General features: G+C 49.2%; 1 protein-coding gene across 1 annotated transcript in view; it reads right to left on the bottom strand.

Moving 5' to 3' along the window:
* Positions 1-21,361, bottom strand: part of LOC144509046 (liprin-alpha-3-like) — a 137,755-nt gene that overhangs the window by 87,589 nt on the left and 28,805 nt on the right. Inside the window, exons 2-4 of the mRNA XM_078237329.1 lie at positions 6,012-6,113; positions 4,099-4,263; positions 2,499-2,573 (exon numbers count right to left, since the gene is read on the bottom strand). Coding sequence (XP_078093455.1) covers positions 2,499-2,573; positions 4,099-4,263; positions 6,012-6,113 — 342 coding nt within the window. The remainder of the gene's footprint in view (positions 1-2,498; positions 2,574-4,098; positions 4,264-6,011; positions 6,114-21,361) is intronic.

Below are 21,361 nucleotides of genomic sequence, written 5' to 3' on the forward strand. Positions count from 1 at the left end.
CGCTGGCATGACTTTATTCATCAAAGCCAATGATCACCATCGCGTGGGACTGGTCGCCCACCCCAGGTGAGGAGTAAGGCAGGGAGCGCTGGTCAGGACTGGCTAAATATTGAAAATGGTCAACGGGAAGTCAGGACAATGAATCCCAAAACTTCACAATTACCCTCTGTGATTCAGCCACTTTTTATTTGGAATGCTTGCTCTTCTTTCGCAGGATGTGGTTCTCAAAGGCTAGGCATAGCAGTTATTGCCCATCCCTACTTGCCCTGGAGGTGATAGTGAGCCGTCTTCTTGAACCACTGCAGCCCATGTGATGTAGGTACACCCACAGTGCTGAAAGGGAAGGAGTTCCAGGATTTTGACCAAGTGATAGTGAAGGAATGGCCAATGTATTTCCAAGTCAGGATGGTGGGTGGTTTGGAGGGGAACTTCCAGGTGGTGGTGTTCCCAGGTATCTGCTGCCCTTGTGCTTCTAGATAGTGGAGTTGTGGGTTTGGAAGGTGCCTTCAAACAAATCTTGATGAGCTGTTGCAATACATCTTGTAGATAGTACACACGACAGCCGCTGTGTGTCGGTGGTGGAGGGAGTGAATGTTTAAGGTGGTGGATGGGATGCCAATGAAGCGGGACTGCTTTGTCCTGGATGGTGTCGAGCTTCTTGAGTGTTGTTGGAGCTGCACCCATCCAGGCAAGTGGGGAATATTCCATCACACTCCTGACTTGTGCCTTGTCGATGGTGGACAGGCTTTGGGGAGTCAGGGGGTGAGTTACACGTCGCAGTATTCCTAGTCTCTGACCTGCTCTTGTAGCCACTGTGTTTATGTGGTGAGTCCAGTTGAGTTTCGGGTCAATGGTAACCGCAAGGATGTTGATTCAGTGATGGTTACACCACTGAATGTCAAGGGGCGGTGGTTAGAGTGTCTCTTATTGGTGATGGTCATTGCCTGGCATTAGTGTGGCGCTAATGTTACTGCCACTTGTCAGCCCAAGCGTATTCTGACCGCACTCTATATAAAACTATTTCTCCTCACCACTCCTGCACGGTGAGAATTTTAAATTTATCACCTTTAATTACTAAAGGTGTGAGTGGTGGAAATAATATTTACCTCATCGTTTACCCTTTTACCTCATCGCTTTGAGCTTCAAGGTAACCTTAAGACTTAAGGCGGCCATTTTGGGACAAACCATATCTTGGCATAAAACGGTTGTGGAAATCTGGAGCAGTGAGTGTTGTTGGGAGCCGCATTCATCCAGGCAAGTATTCTATCACACTCCTGACCTGCGCCTTGTAGATGGTTTGGAGAGTCAGGAGGTGAGTTAATAATCACAGAATTCTCAGCATCTGATCTGATCTGGGGTGGCACTGTGGCACAGTGGTTAGCACTGCTGCCTCACAGCGCCAGGGACCCGGGTTCAATTCCAGCTTGGGGTCACTGTCTGTGTGGAGTCTGCAAGATCTCCCCGTGTCTGCGTGGGTTTCCTCCGAGTGCTCCGGTTTCCTCCCACAGTCCAAGGCTGTGCGGCTTAGGTGCATTGGCCATGCTGAATTGCCCTTTGGTGTCAGGGGGATTAGATAGGGTAAATGTATAGGGTAATGAGGATAGGGCCTAGGTGGGATTGTTGTTGGTGCAGATTCAATGGGCCAAATGGCCTCCTTCTGCACTGTAGGATTCAATGATTCTATGCTCTTGTTATCATTGTATTTATATGGCTAGTCTCGTTCAGTTTCTGGTCTATGGTAGGCCCCAGGGTATACATGGTGGTGGATTCATCGATGGTAATACCATGGAATGTCAAAGGGAGATGGTTGGATTCTCTCTTTTTGGGAGATGGTCATTGCTTGGCTCTTGTGTTGCACGAATATTACTTGCCGCTTATCAGCCCATGGAGGCCGAATTATTCCACATTTTGACAACTAGAAGTTTCTTTCCTGCTTCTTGGAGGGGACTTTGGGGAAAGAGTTTGCCGTTTGGCTTCCCTGTCTCATCCTTTTCCCTGAAGAGCTACAATCCAGAGAGAATCCATTCCAGCCGTGTCAGGGGAGGCGATGGCCTCGTGGTATTATCGTTAGACTATTAATCCAGAAACTCAGCTAATGTTCTGGGGACCCGGGTTCGATTCCCACCACGGCAGATGGTGGAATTTGAATTCAATAAAAAATATCTGGAATTAAGAATCTACTGATGACCATAAAACCATTGTCAGAAAAACCCATCTGGTTCACTAATGTCCTTTAGAGAAGGAAATCTGCCATCCTTACCCGGTCTGGCCTACATGTGACTCCAGAGCCAATGTGGTTGACTCTCAACTGCCCCTCAAGTGCAACTAGGGATGGGCAATAAATGCTGGCCCAGCCAGCGATGCCCATGTCTCATGAATGAATTAAAAAAGAATCGGTGATCTGGATTCATGCTGTGAGGGCAGCAATAAGGGTGCGTTTCAGCCTCAATCGGGACAGGATTGTTTCCCGTGCTACGCGCTGCTTTTAAAGCACTCACATCCTGGGTTGTTGTTTCAAGTTCTTCCTCCAATATCGAGACCCTTTCCAATGCCACTCGGAGTCTCTCCCGCACCTGCCACACAAACAGAAAAGAGTTAATTCGTCACCTTCAATACACCGGCAGGAGACAGAGCAAAAAAGTACACACAAGCCCAGTTGAGAATGTGAATTTACAATGAAAAGGAACAAAGTTAAATTTGGGAGAGATGTTGGCGTAGTGACGACATCACTGGACGAGCAATCCATCACACAAACCAGCCTCCCATCCATTGGCTCCGTCTACACTTCCCGCTGCCTCGGAAAAGCAGCCAGCATCATCCTCGCAGCGCCAGGGACCCGGATTTGATTCCTGGCTTGGGTCACCGTCTGTGCGGAGTCTGCGCCCCGTGTCTGCATCCCGTGTCTGCATGGATTTCCTCCGGGTTCTCTGGTTTCCTCCCACAGTCCAAAAACGTGCTGGTTAGGTGGATTGGCCGTGATAAATTGCTTCTTAAGTGTTCAAAATGTGCAGCTTAGGGAAATTAGAGGAGTAAATGTGTGGGGCTCCGTGGATAGGGCCTGGGTAAGATGCTCTGTCGTCGAGTTGATACAGAGTCGAATGGCCTCCTTCTGTACAGTGGGGATTCTATTCTATGATTCAAATGTTAGGGAGGTGGGCTCAGCAACCAAAGGTTTTCACAATGGCACAATGGTTAGCTCTGCTGCCTTACAGTGCCAGGGTCCCGGGTTCGATTCCTGGCTTGGGTCACTGTCTGTGTGGAGTTTGCACGTTCTCCATGTGTCTGCGTGGGTTTCCTCCGTGCGCTCTGGCTTCCTTCCACAGTCCAAAGATGTGCAGGTTAGGTGGATTGGCCATGCTAAATTGCTCCTTAGTGTCCAAAGATACGTAGGGTAGGTGGATTGGTCATGCTAAATTGGCCTTAGTATCCAAAAATGTGCAGGATTGGCCATGCTAAACTGCCCTTAGTATCCAAAGATGTGCAGGTTCGGTGGATTGGCCATGCTAAATTGCCCTTAGTATCCAAAGATGTGCAGGTTAGGTGGTTTGGCCATGCTAAATTGCCCTGAGTGTCAGGGTGATTAACAGGACAAATACGTGGGGTTATGGGGATAGGGCCTGGGTGGGGTTGTTGTCGGTTCAGGCCCGATGGGCCGAATGGCCTCCTTCTGCACTGTAGAATTCTATGACACTCCGGTTTAAGAAAATTGGCAAAAGGAAACAGAGAGAAGTTGAGGCAAATCTTTTTTTAAACAACAAGTTACGATGATGAGAAATGTTCGACATGAAATTATCACAATCTAATTCAGTGGCCATTTGCAAATGGGAAACTGGAGAGATATCTGAAAGGGAAAACTCTGCAGGGCTGTGGGTAAGAGTGGGGGGGATGGTGTGGAGGGGCAGGAGGGTGGAGGACTAATTGGATAGCTCCTTCAAAGAGCCAGTACAAGCACAGTGGGCCGAATGGCCTCCGTCCGCACTGTAATATTCAATGAGACACCCCTCAGTGTGTTGGCAAAGATGTCCCACCGATTATTACACCACAAGAGACCCACGGGAGGCACAGAAACAACAGAGACTGGGAAAAGGGAGCCCACACCTTCTCATCCAAAGCTTTGTGGTGTTCGAAGAGCGACTTTAAGGCCTTGAGCACTTCGACCTCACTGGAGACGCCAGCGGGAGACTGCGCCTGACGTTTCACCACCGTCATCCTGAGGGAACGCTCGTGGCGCGACACCAGACACTCCAAATGTTCCAACAGCAACTGCAGAAAACAATCATCGACACTTTACAGCTTTCCAGCCTTGACATTGAGCTGAGCTCCAGTTCCTAATATTTTGATGCAGCTGGTGACGGTGATGGCTCCGTCATTGTCAGTGATGCCTCCTCTATTGGCCCATCGAATGTTTCCCCACTCATCCCATTGCCATGTCCGCTTTCCTTACACAATCACCCCTTTTGTTTAACCTCTCCTGCCTTCCACCCGATCAAAATCTGTCCCTTTTATTCCTCCCCAACCCCCTGTGATGATTCTAACGAGGCCCAAGAGGCCTCTTGGAGTATGAGCTCCCTGATTGAGGTAATGATTGGAGTATGAGCTCCCTGATTGAGGTAATGATTGGAGTAAAACCTCCTTGATTGAGGTAATGATTAGTGTATGAGCTCCCTGATTGAGGTAATGATTGGAGTATGAGCTGCCTGATTGTGGTAATGATTGGAGTATGGGATCCCTGATTGAGGTAATGATTAGAGTATGAGCTCCCTGATTGAGGTAATGATTGGAGTATGGGCTCCCTGATTGAGGTAATGATTGGAGTATGAGCTCCCTGATTGAGGTAATGATTGGAGTATGAGCTCCCTGATTGAGGTAATGATTGGAGTATAACCTCCTTGATTGAGGTAATGATTGGAGTATGAGCTCCCTGATTGAGGTAATGATTGGAGTATAACCTCCTTGATTGAGGTAATGATTGGAGTATGAGCTCCCTGATTGAGGTAATGATTGGAGTATAACCTCCTTGATTGAGGTAATGATTGGAGTATGAGCTCCCTGATTGAGGTAATGATTGGAGTATAACCTCCTTGATTGAGGTAATGATTGGAGTATGAGCTCCCTGATTGAGGTAATGATTGGAGTATGAGCTCCCTGATTGAGGTAATGATTGGAGTATGGGCTCCCTGATTGAGGTAACGATTGGAGTATGAGCTCCCTGATTGCGGTAATGATTGGAGTATGAGCTCCCTGATTGAGGTAACGATTGGAGTATGAGCTCCCTGATTGAGGCAATGATTGGAGTATAAGCTCCTTGATTGAGGTAATGACTGCCTGCCCAATCACCTGTGTATATATTGAGGAGTGTCAGGGCTACTGACCCTCTGGATTCTCACTTTGTACCTGAAGCAGTCTTAGGAGCGGTGATAAGTTTGTAAACAAAGGGAATCTGGTGAAGGGACACCAAGCTCTGAGGAGTTATTTGACTTGCACCCCCAACCAACCATTTCCCTGGACTTTGACATCTGTTAAGAACACAAGAAATAGAAACAGCAGTGGGCCATTCAGCCCTTCGAGCCCACTCCGCCATTCATAGCTGATCAACACCATTTTCCTGCACTATCCCTATATCCCTTGATGTTTTTAAATATGTAGCAATCTATCGATCCCAGTCTTAGACATACACAACAACTGCCCCTCTTGGGGCAGAGAATTCCAGAGGATTACCACCCTCCTGTCTCCGTGCTAAATGGTTGTCCCCTTATCTGTTGGACAGCGATCATCACTCGAGGCAAACACCTAAGACAGCTGACTTGGGGATTTACTGTTGTTACTGCACCGTGAATTCACACGCACTCCTTCCTAGGTATCCCGGAGTCGGCAAGGTAGGAACAGAGGGAGGGTTGGGATGAGGATTCCTGTGGGTGGAAGGGCTGGGGTGTGCGGGAGTAAAGGGGAGGCTGCAGCCTCGGAACCCCCTGATCTTGTCCTACGACAGTCTCAATGCAGTTTGCACTCACTCTGGTGTTGTTCCTCTCTGCTTTGAGCTCTGCAATCTCCTCCTCCCTCTCCAGTAGTTGCTCCCGACACAGATTCAACTCCTTTGTCAGCACGGCAAATTCCTGCACAGGGACAAGATGATATTTTGTTTAAAAAAAAGACACTGTGGAATACAGAATGGGGGGGGTTACCATTCCCCGAGGGAAACAGAGTTGCTGAGCACTTTTCCATTCATGTTGTAGTCTGGAGCTCGAGATAATGATGGTCACCCGGCTGGCCAGGAATCTCTCCCACTCTTACTGCCTGAGTGTGTTGGAAGGATTTGGCAGTTTGATGCTTGCCGTTTGGGGCGGCAGAGTGGTGGCATAGTGGTTAGCGCTGCTGCCTCACAGCGCCAGGGACCTGGGTTCAATTCCCGGCTTGGGTGACTGTCTGTGCTCACTGTGTCTGCGTAGATTTCCTCCGGGTGCTCCGGTTTCCACCCACACTCCAAGATGTGCGGGTTAGGTGGATTGGCCGTGTTAAATTGCCCCTTAGTGTCCAAAGATGTGAGGGTTAGGTGGATTGGCCATGCTAAATTGTCCCTTAATGTCCAATGATTTGTGGGTTGGGTGGATTGGCCATGCTAAATTGTCCCTTAATGTCCAAAGATGTGTAGGTTAGGTGGATTGGTCATGCTAAATTGCCCCTTAGTGTCCAAAGATGTGAGGGTTAGGTGGATTGGCCATGCTAAATTGCCCCTTAGTGTTCAAAGATGTGCAGGTTATGTGGATTGGCCATGCTAAATTGCCCTTTAGTGTCCAAAGATGTGCAGGTTAAGTGGATTGGCCATGCTAAATTGTCCCTTAATGTCCAATGATTTGCGGGTTAGGTGGATTGGCCATGCTAAATAGCCCCTTAGTGTCCAAAGATGTGTTGATTAGGTGGATTGGCCATGTTAAATTTCCCCTTAATGTCCAAAGATCTCCACTAAGGCCTTGCTAAATTGCCCTTAGTGTCAGGGGGATTAGGTGGGTAAATAAGTGGGGTTCCGGGGATGGGGCTTGGGTGGGATTGTTATCAGTGCGGGCTCGATGGACCAAACGGCCTCCTTCTACACTGTAGATTCTACGATTTCTATGTATGGCCACACCATCCCTGAATGATGCTTTGTTGGAGGCGGTGCAGACTCGATGGGCCGAATGGCCTCCTTCCGCACTGTAGGGATGCTATGAATTTCCAGCTTTTGTATTCATTGCTTCTATTTACAAAACATTGGTATCCCCAGTGCTGCTGTTAAAAATACAAAAACCTTCCTATTTGCCCTGACACTTGAAAATTGGTTTTTAAAAAAAACCATATTTGATTCCAGATAGAATGAACAGAAAAACATGTATTTTTTTTAATCTAAAAAGAGATGGTGTCACCTAACAGGGTGTCCTTGGTAGTGGATAATGAGCGAACGGGAAAGATCGTGGGTGGAATTTTCTGGTCATTCATGCTGGTGGGATTTTCCAGTCCCGCTGAAGTGGACAGAGATTTGACTTGAGTGCCAAATTCTCCGTCATCACTGGTGAGGCGTGACGGGCCGGAGAATTAAGACAAAGAAGCTTTATTTATTCATCCGTGTGACACGGGCATCGCTGGTTGTGCCAGCATTTATTGCCCATCCCCTAGTTGCCCGAGGGCAGTTGAGAGTCAACCACATTGCTGTGGCTCTGGAGTCACATGTAGGCCAGACCGGGTAAGGATGGCAGATTTCCTGCTCCAAAGGGACATATGACACCTTATGGACAATTACTAAAAAAAGATGTCGTGAAGAGATGGTGACATCGATACAATGCAATTGGGCTTATAATCAGGCTAATGCCCTGGGGGGACACGGGTTCAAACCCCACCACAGCAGCTGGTGGAATTGAAATTCAATCAACTAAAATTTGGAACTGGACGCCAGTCTCGGTAATGGTGACCATGACAACTATTACTGAATGTCATAAAAACCCATCTGGTTCACTAATGTCCCTTTAGGGAAGGAAATCTGCTGTCCTTATCCGGTCTGGGACTTCTTATTCTGGAACGTAGGAGGCTGAGGGGTGATCTTATAGAGGTCTATAAAATAATGAGGGGCACAGATCAGCTAGATAGTCAATATCTTTTCCCAAAGGTAGGGGAGTCTAAAACTAGAGGGCATAGATTTAACGTGAGAGGGGAGAGATACAAAAGGGTCCAGAGGGACAATCTTTTCACACAGAGGGTGGTGAGTGTCTGGAACAAGCTGCCAGAGGTAGTAGTAGAGGCGGGTACAATTTTGTCTTTTAAAAAGCATTTAGATAGTTACATGGGTAAGATGGGTATAGAGGGATATGGGCCAAATGCGGGCAATTGGTATTAGCTTAGGGGTTTAAACAAAAGGGCGGCATGGGCAAATTGGACCGAAGGGCCTGTTTCCATGCTGTAAACCTCTATGACTCTATAACTTCGAGCAGCAGGTGGCCATTCTGCCCATTGGGCCTGTGCTATCCAATTAATCCCATAGCCCCAGCAAACCTTCCCAAGGATATATACAACGCTCTCCTGAAAGTCTCCTCGAGTCTATTTTCGGATTGTGTGACGCTCCACATCTTTACAAAACTGCATCGAGAACCCACCTGGTTTCGCTGGTGACGTACTCACCTCGTGAGTTAAAAGTTTATTTATTAGTGTCAGAAGTAGGCTTACATTAACACCGCAATGAAGTTACTGTGGTTGCGAAGTTGAGTTTGTGAAGTTGGAATTTGGTGTTGGTAAAGCCGTAAAAAAATTGTAAAAATGACAGAGGGGAAAAAATGTGTGGTCCCTTTAAGAGCTGGTATTTTGATTCAGTTCTTGAAGGTTTAATACGCAGGTGTATATGGAGGTCCCAGACTGAAACATTTGTATCCAAGGCCAGGCAACAGGGTTGCCTTGGCAATAGGCATTGGAATGTTTTTGAATTCAGCCTATCAATTTAAAGCAGACACTCAGATACCAAGAACCTGTAACTTTTGAATTTGACGGTGTTGACGCCATCCAACCAATCCCGTTGTAGGAATATCGATAGGTCATCACAGATATAAGAGAGAGTGCAAGGGGGAAAAACAGTTCGCAACTGCCACCTCTCAAGCCTCGAGTGGGAGAGAGCAGCCATCAACTCTGCTAGCTTCAGATATGTCTTAAGAGGGCGCACAAACTAACAAAAGGTACCAAATCAGAAAGAACTTACAGAGAGAGAAATCAACAGAGAAATTTCAGAAGGTTCCGAAAAAAACACAAAACCTGATTGTAAATGTTTTTGAGAGTGGTTAAATACTATTGTTACTTTGTTAATGATGGGCCTTGTATTTATTTGAACAGCATTCTATTAGAATCCTATTTTATTCGGTATGTTACTTGTTTAGTTAAAGGTCCCGGTTAGTTAAATAAATAAAATGTGAAGTGTTCATTTTAAAGTGAGTGTCAGATATTTCTGTTAGTTAACCACTAAACATTACTGAAGTTCACACCTTCCCACACACTTTTACCTGATTATGAGGTGAGGTATTCCTCTTTGGGGGATTTAGGTCTCCACCTCTGCATCACAACACTGTGAAAATCCCCCAGTTGCCACACTCCGGTGCCTGTTCGGGTACACTGAGGGAGAATTTAGCATGCCCAATGCACCTAACCAGCACGTCTTTCGGACTGTGGGAGGAAACAGGAGCACCCGGAGGAAACCCACGCAGACACGGGCAGATCTCGCACAGGCGGTGACGCCAGCTGAGAATCGAATCCGGGTCCCTGGCGCTATGAGGCAGCAGTGCTAACCACTGTGCCGCCGTGCCGCCCAAGATTGTGGGTTCGACTCCACATTCTAGCCCATAAGCACATGATTGAGGTTGCCGAACCCAGTGCAGGCCTGAGGGAGGGCTGCACTGTAGAAGGTGCCATCTTTATAAGACCATAAGACATAGGAGCAGAATTAGGCCACTCGGCCCATCGAGTCCGCTCCGCCATTCAATCACGGCTGATATTTTTCTCATCCCCATTCTCCTGCCTTTTCCCCATAACCCCTGATCCCCTTATTAATCGAGAACCTATCTATCCCCATCCTAAAGACACTCAATGACCCGGCCTCCACAGCCTTCTACGCCAAAGAGTTCCGCAGATTCACCACTCTCTGGCTGAAGAAATTCCTCCTCATCTCTGTTTTAAAGGATTGTCCCTTTAGCCTGAGGTTGTGCCCTCTGGTTCTAGTTTTTCCTACTAGTGGAAACATCCTCTCCACATCCACTCTATCCAGGCCTCGCAGTATCCTGTAAGTTTCAATAAAATCCCCCCTCATCCTTCCAAACTCCAGCAAGTACAGACCCAGATTTGATTTTGATTTGATTTGATTAGATTTATTATTGACACGTATTAACATACAGTGAAAAGTATTGTTTCTTGCGCACTATACAGACAAAAGATACCGGTCATAGAGAAGGAAAGGAGAGGGTGCAGAATGTAGTGTTACAGTCATAGCTAGGGTGTGGAGAAAGATCAACTTAATGCGAGGTAGGTCCATTCAAAAGTCTGACAGCAGCAGGGAAGAAGCTGTTCTTGAGTCGGTTGGTACTTGACCTCAGACTTTTTTATCTTTTTCCCGAAGGAAGAAGAGAGAATGTCCGGGGTGCGTGGGGTCCTTAATTATGCTGGCTGCTTTGCCGAGGCAGCGGGAAGTGTAGACAGAGTCACTGGATGGGAGTCCTCAACCGTTCCTCATACGACAAGCTCTTCATTCCAGGGATCATTCTTGTGAACCTTTCTAATGAGAGAATAAAGATAGCTCCATTCTCAGATTTGAAGGGCCGAAAGGCCTACCCCGCAACTATGTTCTTTGTTTTCCCTGTCGGGTGGAGGTATCGATTCGATGGTATTACTCTGAAAAGGGGCAGGGAACTTTTCCAGGTGTCTTGGCCAACATTCCATGATCAGGTAGGTAATCACCACAATCTGTGATTGCTCTTGGTGCCGTGTGTGGGATCTTGCCGATTCTGCCAAGTTGGCGGCCGCAACACAACAGCAGTGTCTCACTGGCGGTGAATTATTTTGGATTGGCTCGTGCGTGTGTGAGGAGGTGCAATGAGAATGCAGGTTCTTCCGTTGACATTTGAAGAAAGCACAGCTGAGACCCGGAGCATTGACACCAGCCTGGTGAAGTAAGGCTGCAGCTTTTAAACCCGACACCCAGCTGAATCAAACACAAGCAAAATGAGGGACACAGAGTCCAGGACACAGCTGCTCAGGAGGTTAGAGACTCATCCAGCGCAGTACCGAGGGAGAGCTGCCTTGCCGGAGATGCGGTCTTTCGGCAGAGACACTAATCTGAAGTCCCGTTCCCCTTCGGATGGTATGTACATGATCCCACAGCCTCGCAGAAGAGTTCTCCCCCATGTCACGGCCAATACTCCTTGCCGCCAACAAAGGTTGGAAAAACTTGGTTTGTTCTCACTGGAATGACAGAGGTTGAGGGGCGACGTGATAGAAGTCTACAAGGTTATGAGGGGTGTGGACAGAGCGGATAGTCAGAAGCTTTTTCCCAAGGTGGAAGAGTCAATTCCTCAGGGGCATAAGTTTAAGGTGTGAGCGGCAAGGTTTAAAGGAGATGTACGAGGCAAGTGTTTTTACACAAAAGGTGGTGGGTGCCTGGAACTCGCTGCCGGGGGAGGTAGTGGAAGCAGATACAATAGTGACTTTTAAGGGGCATCTTGACAAATACATGAATAGGATGGGAATAGAGGGATATGGTCCCCGGAAGGGTAGGGGGTTTTAGTTCAGTCGGACAGCATGGTCAGTGCAGGCTTGGAGGGCCGAGGGGCCTGTTCCTGTGCTGTAATTTTCTTTGTTCTAAAAGATCATGATCACATTGAAGTTTGTCATGTTTTTTTCCTTTTTTTTAAGTTTCATGAGGTGCGGGCATCGCTGGCAAGGCCAGCATTTGTTGCCCGTCCCTAATTTTCCTTGAATTAAGTGGCTTGCGAGACCATTTCAGAGTCAACCACATTGCTGTGGATCTGGAGTCACATGTAGGCCAGACCGGGTAAGGACGGCAGATTTCCTTCCCTAAAGGGTATTAGTGAACCAGATGGGTTTTTCCAACAATCGGCAATGGTTTCACAGTTGTCGGTAGACTTTTAATTCCTGAATTTTGTTATTGCATTCAAATATCACCATTTGCCGTGGCAGGATTTGAACCCGGGTCCCCAGATCTCACCCAGGGTCTCTGTATTTTTGTTTTATTCATACATGGGCATCACTGGCTGGCCAGCATTTATTGCCCATCCCTAGTTGCCCGAGGGCAGTTGAGAGTCAACCACATTGCCGTGGCTCTGGAGTCACATGTAGGCCAGACCAGGTTAGGACGGCAGATTTCCTTCCCTAAAGGACATTAGTGACCCAGATGGGTTTTACTGACAATCGGCAATTGCTTCACATGTATCAGCAGATTCTTAATTCCAGATATTTTTTATTGAATTCAAATTCCACCATCTGCTGTGGCGAGATTCGAACGCAGGTCTCCAGGGCGTTGCCCTGGGTTTCTGGATTACTAGTCCAGTGACCATACCACTGTGCCACCACCTCCTCCAACAAATAGCCCCAATTCTTACCTGGCCATTTTCCTGATGCCTCCTCCACAGATAAACTCCAGTTAGAGTGCGGGTTTGGGCCACATTGCCCGTTGGTTCAGAGCCAGTCACTGGGCAGCAGAAGTAGATCAATGCTTAGATGCCCGGTGTCTATGGCCCTCAAAAGATCACCGCATGTGAGGTGATGTCCGGTGTGAGTGGACCTCACCTCATGCCTGCTCTTGACGCGCCGTTCGCGTGAGATACTCCAGCCTCCCAGCCGCGTGATTCCCGCTGGCGGGAAGTGGCGTGTTGTTTGCCAGTGGCGGGATTCTCAGGTTGCGCCGCTGGGAATTCCCACTGGCGTCACCCCCACACCGGCGGGGAAACCCGGGGGTGGGTGCTCTGCCGGCGAGACCGGAGAACCCCACCGGGGAATTCCGGCCATTGTCACTGGAGCAAGTTCAGGGAAAGCGTTTCCCAGTTGGGCCTGTCTCTAATGCCCCGATCCCCCACAACTCCCACCAGCCTTACTTTGCCACGCATGCGAGTAGCGCGCTCTCTCTCTTTCTCAGTTCCCTTCGCTGCGTGTCACACAGCAGCTGCTACTTGTGTAGGAGGCCTTCCCACGATGCGTTACCAGTTACTATTCAGGGCTTTTTATTGATCTAGATTAGAGAGAAGTGCGAGAAGGCTGCAAACTAACAAGGCGTTCAGAGGTTCCCTTCCCCCTCTACCCAATTTGATTTGATTCGATTTGATTTATTATTGTCACATGTATTAACATCCAGTGAAAAGTATTGTTTCTTGCGCACTATACAGACAAAGCATACTGTTCATAGAGAAGGAAAGGAGAGAGTGCAGAATGTAGTGTTACAGTCATAGCTAGGGTGTAGAGAAAGATCAACTTAATGGGGGCGGCCCAGTGGTCAGCACTGTTGCCTCACAGCACCAGGGACCCAGGTTCGATTCTTGGGCTGGGTCACTGTCTGTGTGGAGCCTGCATGCTCTCCCCGTGTCTGCGTGGGTTTCTTCCGGGTGCTCCGGTTTCCTCCCACAGTCCAAAGATGTGCGGGTTAGGTGGATTGGCCATGCTAAATTGCCCCTTAGTGTCAGGGGGACTTGCTAGGGTTATGCATGGGTTTATGGGGATAGAGCTTGGTTGGGATTGTGGTCGGTGCAGACTCGATGGGCCAAATGGCCTCCTTCTGCACTGTAGGATTCTATGGTTCTTAATGCGAGGTAGGTCCATTCAAAAGTCTGACGGCAGCAGGGAAGAAGCTGTTCTTGAGTCGGTTGGTATGTGACCTCAGACTTTTGTGCATGGCGGCACAGTGATTAGCACTGCTGCCTCACAGCGCCAGGGACCCGGGTTCGATTCCCGGCTTGGGTCACTATCTGTGTGGAGTTTGCACGTTGTCCCCGTGTCTGCGTGGGTTTCCTCCGGATGCTCCAGCTTCCTCCCACATTCTGAAAGAGGTGCTGGTTAGGTGGATTGACCCAAACAGGCGCCGGAGTGTGGCGACCAGGGGAATTTCACAGGAACTTCATTGCAGTGTTAGTGTAAGCCTTACTTGTGACTAATAAATAAACTTTTTCCTGAAGGAAGACGGTGGAAGGGAGAATGTCTGGGGCGAAAGATGGCACCTCCAACCCTGCGGCACTCCCCCAGGACCGCAGCGGTGCTGACAACCAGCTGAGAAATGAGATGAAGAAAGGGCACAAGTCTGACAGCAGCAGGGAAGAAGCTGTTCTTGAGTCGGTTGGTACGTGACCTCAGACTTTTGGACCTTTTTCCTGATGGAAGAAGGTGGAAGAGAGAATGTCCGGGGTGCGTGGGGTCCTTAATTATGCTGGCTGCTTTGCAGAGGCAGCGGGAAGTTTAGACTGAGTCAAGGACACACGGGGGAGAACGTGCAAACTCCACGCAGACAGTGACCCAAGCCGGGAATCGAACCTGGATCCATGGCGCTGTGAAGCAGCAGTGCTAACCACTGTGCTACCGTGCACAAAGAGCTGAGGTTATGTACCAACCGACTCAAGAACAGCTTCTTCCCCGCCCCTGGCAACCCAGACAGTCTATCAGTTGAAAGGACCGTCCACTGTGGTTCATTGGCCTATGTCAATCGATCCTTTGGGGAATTGTGGGAATAGCAGCCGAGAATCAGACTGGTGTAGGGGGAGGGTGGAGGGACTGGGTGCTTAGCAGAGGGAGCTGAGATCTGTCCAAAACCAAACCTACACAGCACAAGGCAATTAAAGAGAATTAGTGTCAATTTCCACAAAATCCACACTGATATTTTTAAATCCCCATGCTGGGAAGCTGGACAAAAAGGAAGGGATTTTGGTGAAACTGTCAGGATTACGGATTTGTGCTCATCAACAGCCGCCCCCACAACCTACAACCGGATCGTGACCAGATCTTCAAGCGCTAATGGCTGACGGGGCAAATATTGGCCGCGATGGAAAGGGAGAACTCTGCTGCTCTTCTCCACGGTACCGGCCATGCGATCTTTCGCGTACCAACTGACAGAGCATCCGGGCCTCCACTTAATGGCTTATCTGAAAGACAGCAGCTCTCCTGCAATGCGGCACACCCTCAGTACCGCGTCGGGAGAACCACTCAACCCTGGAGCAACTGTGCCTCGATGTCAGTATCTCCCAAATGGGCCTTTCACTCAACGAGACCATGTACGGTGGCACAATGGTTAGCACTGCTGCCTCACAGCGCCAGGGACCCGAATTCGATTCCCGACTTGGGTCACTGTCTGTGTGGAGTCTACACGTTCTCCCCGTGTCTGCATGGGTTTCCTCCGGATGCTCCGGTTTCCTCCCACAGTCCAAAGATGTGCAGGTTAGGTGGATTGGCCGTGCTAAATTGCCCCTTAGTGTCCAAAGATATACAGGTTAGGTTGATTGCTCGAAGGGCTGAATGGCCTACCCCTGCTTCTAGTTTCTAAGTCATGCAGGAATTGCCCCTTAGAGTCAGAGGGACTAGCAGGGTAAATGTGTGGGATTACGGGGACAGGGTCTGGGTGGGATTGTCGTCATTGCAGCCTCGATGGGCCGAATGGCCTCCTTCTGTACTGAAGGGATTCTATTCTATTTTAATGACCCTTTAGGGAAGGAAATCTGCCATCCTTACCTGGTCTGGCCTACGTGTGCCTCCAGACCCTCAACATCTCCCAAATGGGTCTTTCAACCAGACCTTGTACGGTGGCACACTGCTGCCTCACAGTGCCAGGGACCCGGGTTCGATTCCCGGCTTGGGTCACTGTCTGTGTGGAGTTTACACATTCTCCCCATCTCTGCGTGGGTTTCCTCCGGGTGCTCCGGTTTCCTCCCACAGTCCGAAAGACGTGCTGGTTAGGGTGCATTGACCATGCTAAATTCTCCCTCAGTGTACCCGAGAACAGGTGCCGGAGTGTGGCAACTGGGGGATTTTCACAGTAACTTCATTGCAGTGTTAATGTAAGCCTACTTGTGACAATAAATAAACTTAACGCTTTTTATTCGTTCATGGGTTGTGAATGTATCTGGGTGGGGCTATCATCAATTGCCCATCCCCGAGGACAGCTAAGAGTCAACCACATTGCTGTGACTCTGGAGTCACATGTAGGCCAGACCGGGCAAGGAGGGCAGATTTCCTTCCCTGAAGGACATTAGTGACCCAGATGGGTTTTAGGACAATCGACAATGGTCACCGTTAGACTTTGAATTGCAGATTTTTATCCAATTCAAATTTCACCATCTGCCGTGGTGGGATTCGAACCCAGAGCCTCAGAGCATCACCCTGGCTTTCTGCATTACTAGTCCAGTGACAATGCCATGATGCCAATGCCTCCCCTAGCTGTAAGTGACATAGACGAGGCTACATTTATTGTATGTCCCCAAGGTGATGATAGGCTTTCTTCATCACAACTGCTTCTCCAACTCAAGCCCATCTCAAAATGCCTTCGGAGGCACTTTCTGAGGGGCAGTTCACAGTTCCTGACATGAGTACAGGATTGGCCAAGTCCGGGTCAGGGTAGCAGACTCCCTGCACTAAAAAGTGACCATCAAAAGAAATCAAAGGCAACGGGAGGGGCGGCACGGTGGTTAGCACTGCTGCCTCACAGCAGCAAGGACATGGGTTTGATTCCCGGCTTGGGTGACTGTCTGTGTGGAGTTTGTACGTTCTTCCTGTGTGGGATTCCTCCGGGTGCTCTGGTTTCCTCCCACAGTCCAAAGATGTGCAGGTTAGGTGAATTAGCCATGCTAAATTGCCCCTTAAGTGTCCCAAGATGTGTAGGTTAGGTTGATTGGCCATGCTAAATTGCCCCTCAGTGTCCAAAGATGTGCAGCTTAGGTGGATTGGCCATGCTAAATTTCTCCTTAGTGTCCAAAGATGTGTAGGTTAGGTGGATTGGCCATGCTAAATTGCCCCTTAGTGTCCAACGATGTGTAGATTAGGTGGATTGGCCATGCTAAATTGTCCCTTCGTGTCCAAAGATGTGTAGGTTCGGTGGATTGGCCATGCTAAATTGCCCCTTAGTGTCCAAAGATGTGTAGGTTAGGTGGATTGGCCATGCTAAATTGCTCCTTAGTGTCCAAAGATGTGTAGGTTCGGTGGATTGGCCATGCTAAATTGCCCCTTAGTGTCCAAAGATGTGCAGGTTAGGTGGATTGGCCATGCTAAATTGCCCCTTCGTGTCCAAAGATGTGTAGGTTAGGGGAATTGGCCACGGTAAAAGTGCGGGGTTAGGGGGATAGGGCAGAGTGGAGGACCTGTGTGGGATACACTTTTGGAGAGCCGGAGCAGCCCCGGATGGGCCGAATGGCCTCTTTCAGCACTGTCGGAATTCTATGCTGCCTAAATTAGGGAAATGGATATTAAACATGGACACCCCATTTCTTCAGATTCTCATCATACGACAGCCCTCCTCATCATAGGAACCAATCTTGTGAGCTTTCACTGGACTGTCTTCAAGGCAAGTGCGTCCTTCCTTAAATATGGAGACCAAAATTGAACACAGCATTCCTGAGTGGTCTCACCAAGGCTCAGTACAACTGTGGGCAAGGCTTCCTTACTCTTACACCCCAATCCTCATATAATGAAGGGCAATGCTCTGAAACCTTCAGAGACAGGCTCAACCAGACCCGACTTTTCACACCAGCATCTCGTGTTAAGAGCCCTGCAGGTTATAGAATCCCTACAGTGGAGACGGAGGCTATTCTGCCCATCGAACCTGCAACGAAAACAGTCCCACCCAGGGCCTATCCTCGTAACCCCACGTATTTACCCTGCTAGTCCCCCTGACACTAAGGAACAATTTAGCCGGGCAGTTTCCATGGGGCAGTCCCAGCCTGGCACCCTGGCAGTGTCAATGGGCGGTGCCCTGAGAGGGGCACCCTGCATCGTGAGTGGGTGGTGGAGTGACAGGAGATCTCCCACTGCACCGACTGGGAGATCGGGGCACCTGCGCTAATGGCGCTCCTCGAACTCAGCAGCCGGCTTCCCAGCCTAAATAGGCTCCACCTACTCCCCCTGCTGGCGGGAATCACATTTGGAATCTTGTTTTTTTTCTAAGTGCCGGACAATTTAGCGTGGCCAATCCACCTAACCCACACATCTTGGGAGGAAACCGGAGCACCCAGAGAAAACCTACGCAGACATGGGGAGAACGTGCAGACTCCACACAGACAGAGGCCGGAACCGAATCCCTGGCACTGTGAGGCAGCAGCGCTCACCACTGTGCCACTGTGTCACCCGGGTCAGATTCTGGCTGCTAGTTATACTGCAACTTCTGAGACCGACGGGGCCCCCAGAATGCGACGGACGCAGCTCAGCACGCGAACCAGCAATAAGTAGACGGGCACCAAGGCGCAGCCAGGATCAGCCCTTTTGGCTTTGCTCATTCCCTCGGGTGCTCAAAATGAACACACTTTCCTGCAAAACAAGCATGGGCGAAAGGGAAAAAAGGAATTACAAAGAGAGGGAGTAAAACATCGCACCACTTTGCAAAACAAGCATCGACCTTGCAAAGCGGCCAGAGACCAAGAGTATGAGCAATCTGATAGTCCCAAAAATAAAACCATTTGGCCTTTTAATTAGCGTAATGAATGCAAAATAAAACAAGACTGGGGCCCCGGTATATTGCACTCAATCAGATCCCATAGCAAAGCAGCTCAGTGCTGCGGGCAAATCATTATTTCACTGGCCCAAGGCCAAACCACACCATCCTGGACCCACAGAAGGAAACTATTAGCACCACTCCAAAACATGCAGGTCGCTTCCCACAGTCACAGAATCAGGAGGCCATTCCGCCCATCGTGCCTGTACCAGGAGCAATACAATTAACCTCACTCCACCCTGACTAACCCCCGTGCTTTCTTTTCCCCCTTTGAGTATTTATCCAGTTCCGGGTCAGAGGTTACGACTGAATCCGCTCCCCTGGTGCCCTTTGGTCGCGCACTCGCCTCTGACTCACTAGCCCCGATCCACAAAAGACCAGGCTGACACTCCCGGTGCAAAGCTGAGGGAGTGCTACACTGTCAGAGGCCCTGGGGGCAATCTTACCAGCTCGTCCACGGTGGCACAGTGGTTAGCGCTGCTGCCTCACAGCGCCAGGGACCCGGGTCCGATTCCCGGCTTGGGTCACTGTCTGTGCAGAGTTTGCACATTCTCCCCGTGTCTGCATGGGTTTCCTCCGGGTGCTCCGGTTTCCTCCCACAGTCCGAAAGACTAACTGGTTAGGTGCATTGACCCGAACGGTGTGTGGCAACTGGGAGAATTCCACAGTAAATTCATTGCAGTGTTACTGTTAGCCTTACTTGTGACTAATAAATGAATAAAATTTAAATAAATAAAAGGGTGCAAAGACGATTTTAATATTCATGACTTAATTTAAATATAATTAGTGAGTCCCGGATGCTATTGGTTGGGCTCACTTGTCCTTACCTGCTCACTGGGTGAGGTCCCCACCGGCAAGAATCATGTCTGGTGCCCACCAACGGGGGGCCAGAGCGATTGAGGCCGCTGGTAGTCGGGAGCAGGGCTGGGCAGTGCCAGTCTGGCACCCTGGCAGTGCCAAGGGGGAGGGTTTGAGGGGGCCATCTGCATTGGGGAGGGTGGGAGATTGACAGGAGATCTCCCAATGCACTACTGGGAGATCGGGGCCCCAGTGTAATGGTGCCCTTCGAACTCAGCAGCCGGCTTCCCGGTGTGAATAGGCTCCACCCACTCCCCCTGCTGGCGAGAATCACATCCGGGCTCTTCGTTTTTTTACTAAGTGCCGGATAATTGCGTTGAGCACTAAGAATGTTTTTGGTAAGGCCACCCCCTCTGTCTTTCAGAGGCCTGGAGGCCCCATTCCCCCCTCCTGATGGATGTCAAGGATATCACAGCCACTATTCTGAAGAGGAGGAAGGACATGATATCCCCCGGTGTCCTGGTCATTATTTATCCTCTCAATGACAACATCACAAAGATCTGCTTATTCTCACATTGCTGATGTGGGAGTTTGCTGTGGGCAAATTGATTGCCACATATAACCCTACAATGCAGAAAAAGAGGCCATTCAGCCCATTGAGTCTGCACCAACTCTCCAAAAAGAGCATCCCAACCCAGGCGCTCCCCTCCATCCTATCCCCAAAACCCTGTGCATTTAGCATGGCCAATCCACCTAACCCACACATCTTTAGAACAAAGGGGCAATTTTTTGAGGATGGCCAATGCACCCTAACCTGCACGTCTTTGGAGTGTGGGAGGAAACCGGAGCACCCGGAGGAAACCCACGCAGACACGGGGAGAACATGCAGACTCCACACAGTCACCCGAGGCCAGAATCGAACAGGCCCCTGGCGCTGTGAGGCAGCAGTGCTAACCACTGTGCCACCTTAACGCACGTTACAACAGAGACAACATTTCAAAAGTTTTTCATTGGCTGCAAAGTGCTTTGCCCAGAGCAGGGTAGAATTCAGCAGTACATTGTTGGTTAAAATGGGATTTTTAGGACAGGTTTGCTTCATCTTCCTTCTGTTATGGACACAGTGGTCTTGGCTGAAGTCCAACCAGTGATTCGGAATGGTTTACCATCAGCGCTTTGCTTTTGTACTCTCTATTTATACATCCCAGGATTCGACATGCTTAACTTTTATCCTGGGTATAATCTTGATTGAAGCCTTCGCAAATACCAACACAGTAGTTTAAGAACTATTTTCCAGTCATTTCCAGATTCATGTTCAACTCCAGTAGAGGTACACCAGGATGGCACGGTGGCACATTGGTTAGCACTGCTGCCTCACAGTGCCAGGAACCCAGATTCAATTCCAACCTCAGGTCACTGTCTGTGTGGAGTCTGCACGTTCTCCCTGTGTCCGTGTGGGTTTCCTTCGGGTGCTCCGGTTTTCTCCCACTGTCTTTGATTTGATTTATTATTGTCACATGTATTAGTATACAATGAAAAGTATTATTTCTTGTGTGCTATACAGACAGAGCATACTGTTCATAGAGAAGGAAAGGAGAGGGTGCAGAATGTATTGTTACAGTCATAGCTAGGGTGTAGAGAAAGATCAACTTAATGCAAGGTAGGTCCATTCAAAAGTCTGATGGCAGCAGGGAAGAAGCTGTTCTTGAGATGGTTAGTACATGACCTCAGACATTTGTATGATTTTCCCGACGGAAGAAGGTGGAAAAGAGAATGTCCGGGGTGCGTGGGGTCCTTAATTATGCCGGCTGCTTTGCCGAGGCAGCGGGTAGTGTAGAAAGAGTCAATGGATGGGAGGCTGGTGATGGACAGGGTTATGTT

This window comes from Mustelus asterias, chromosome 21, assembly GCF_964213995.1.
Source record: "Mustelus asterias chromosome 21, sMusAst1.hap1.1, whole genome shotgun sequence".
In the NCBI taxonomy this organism is placed as follows: Eukaryota; Metazoa; Chordata; class Chondrichthyes; order Carcharhiniformes; family Triakidae; genus Mustelus; species Mustelus asterias.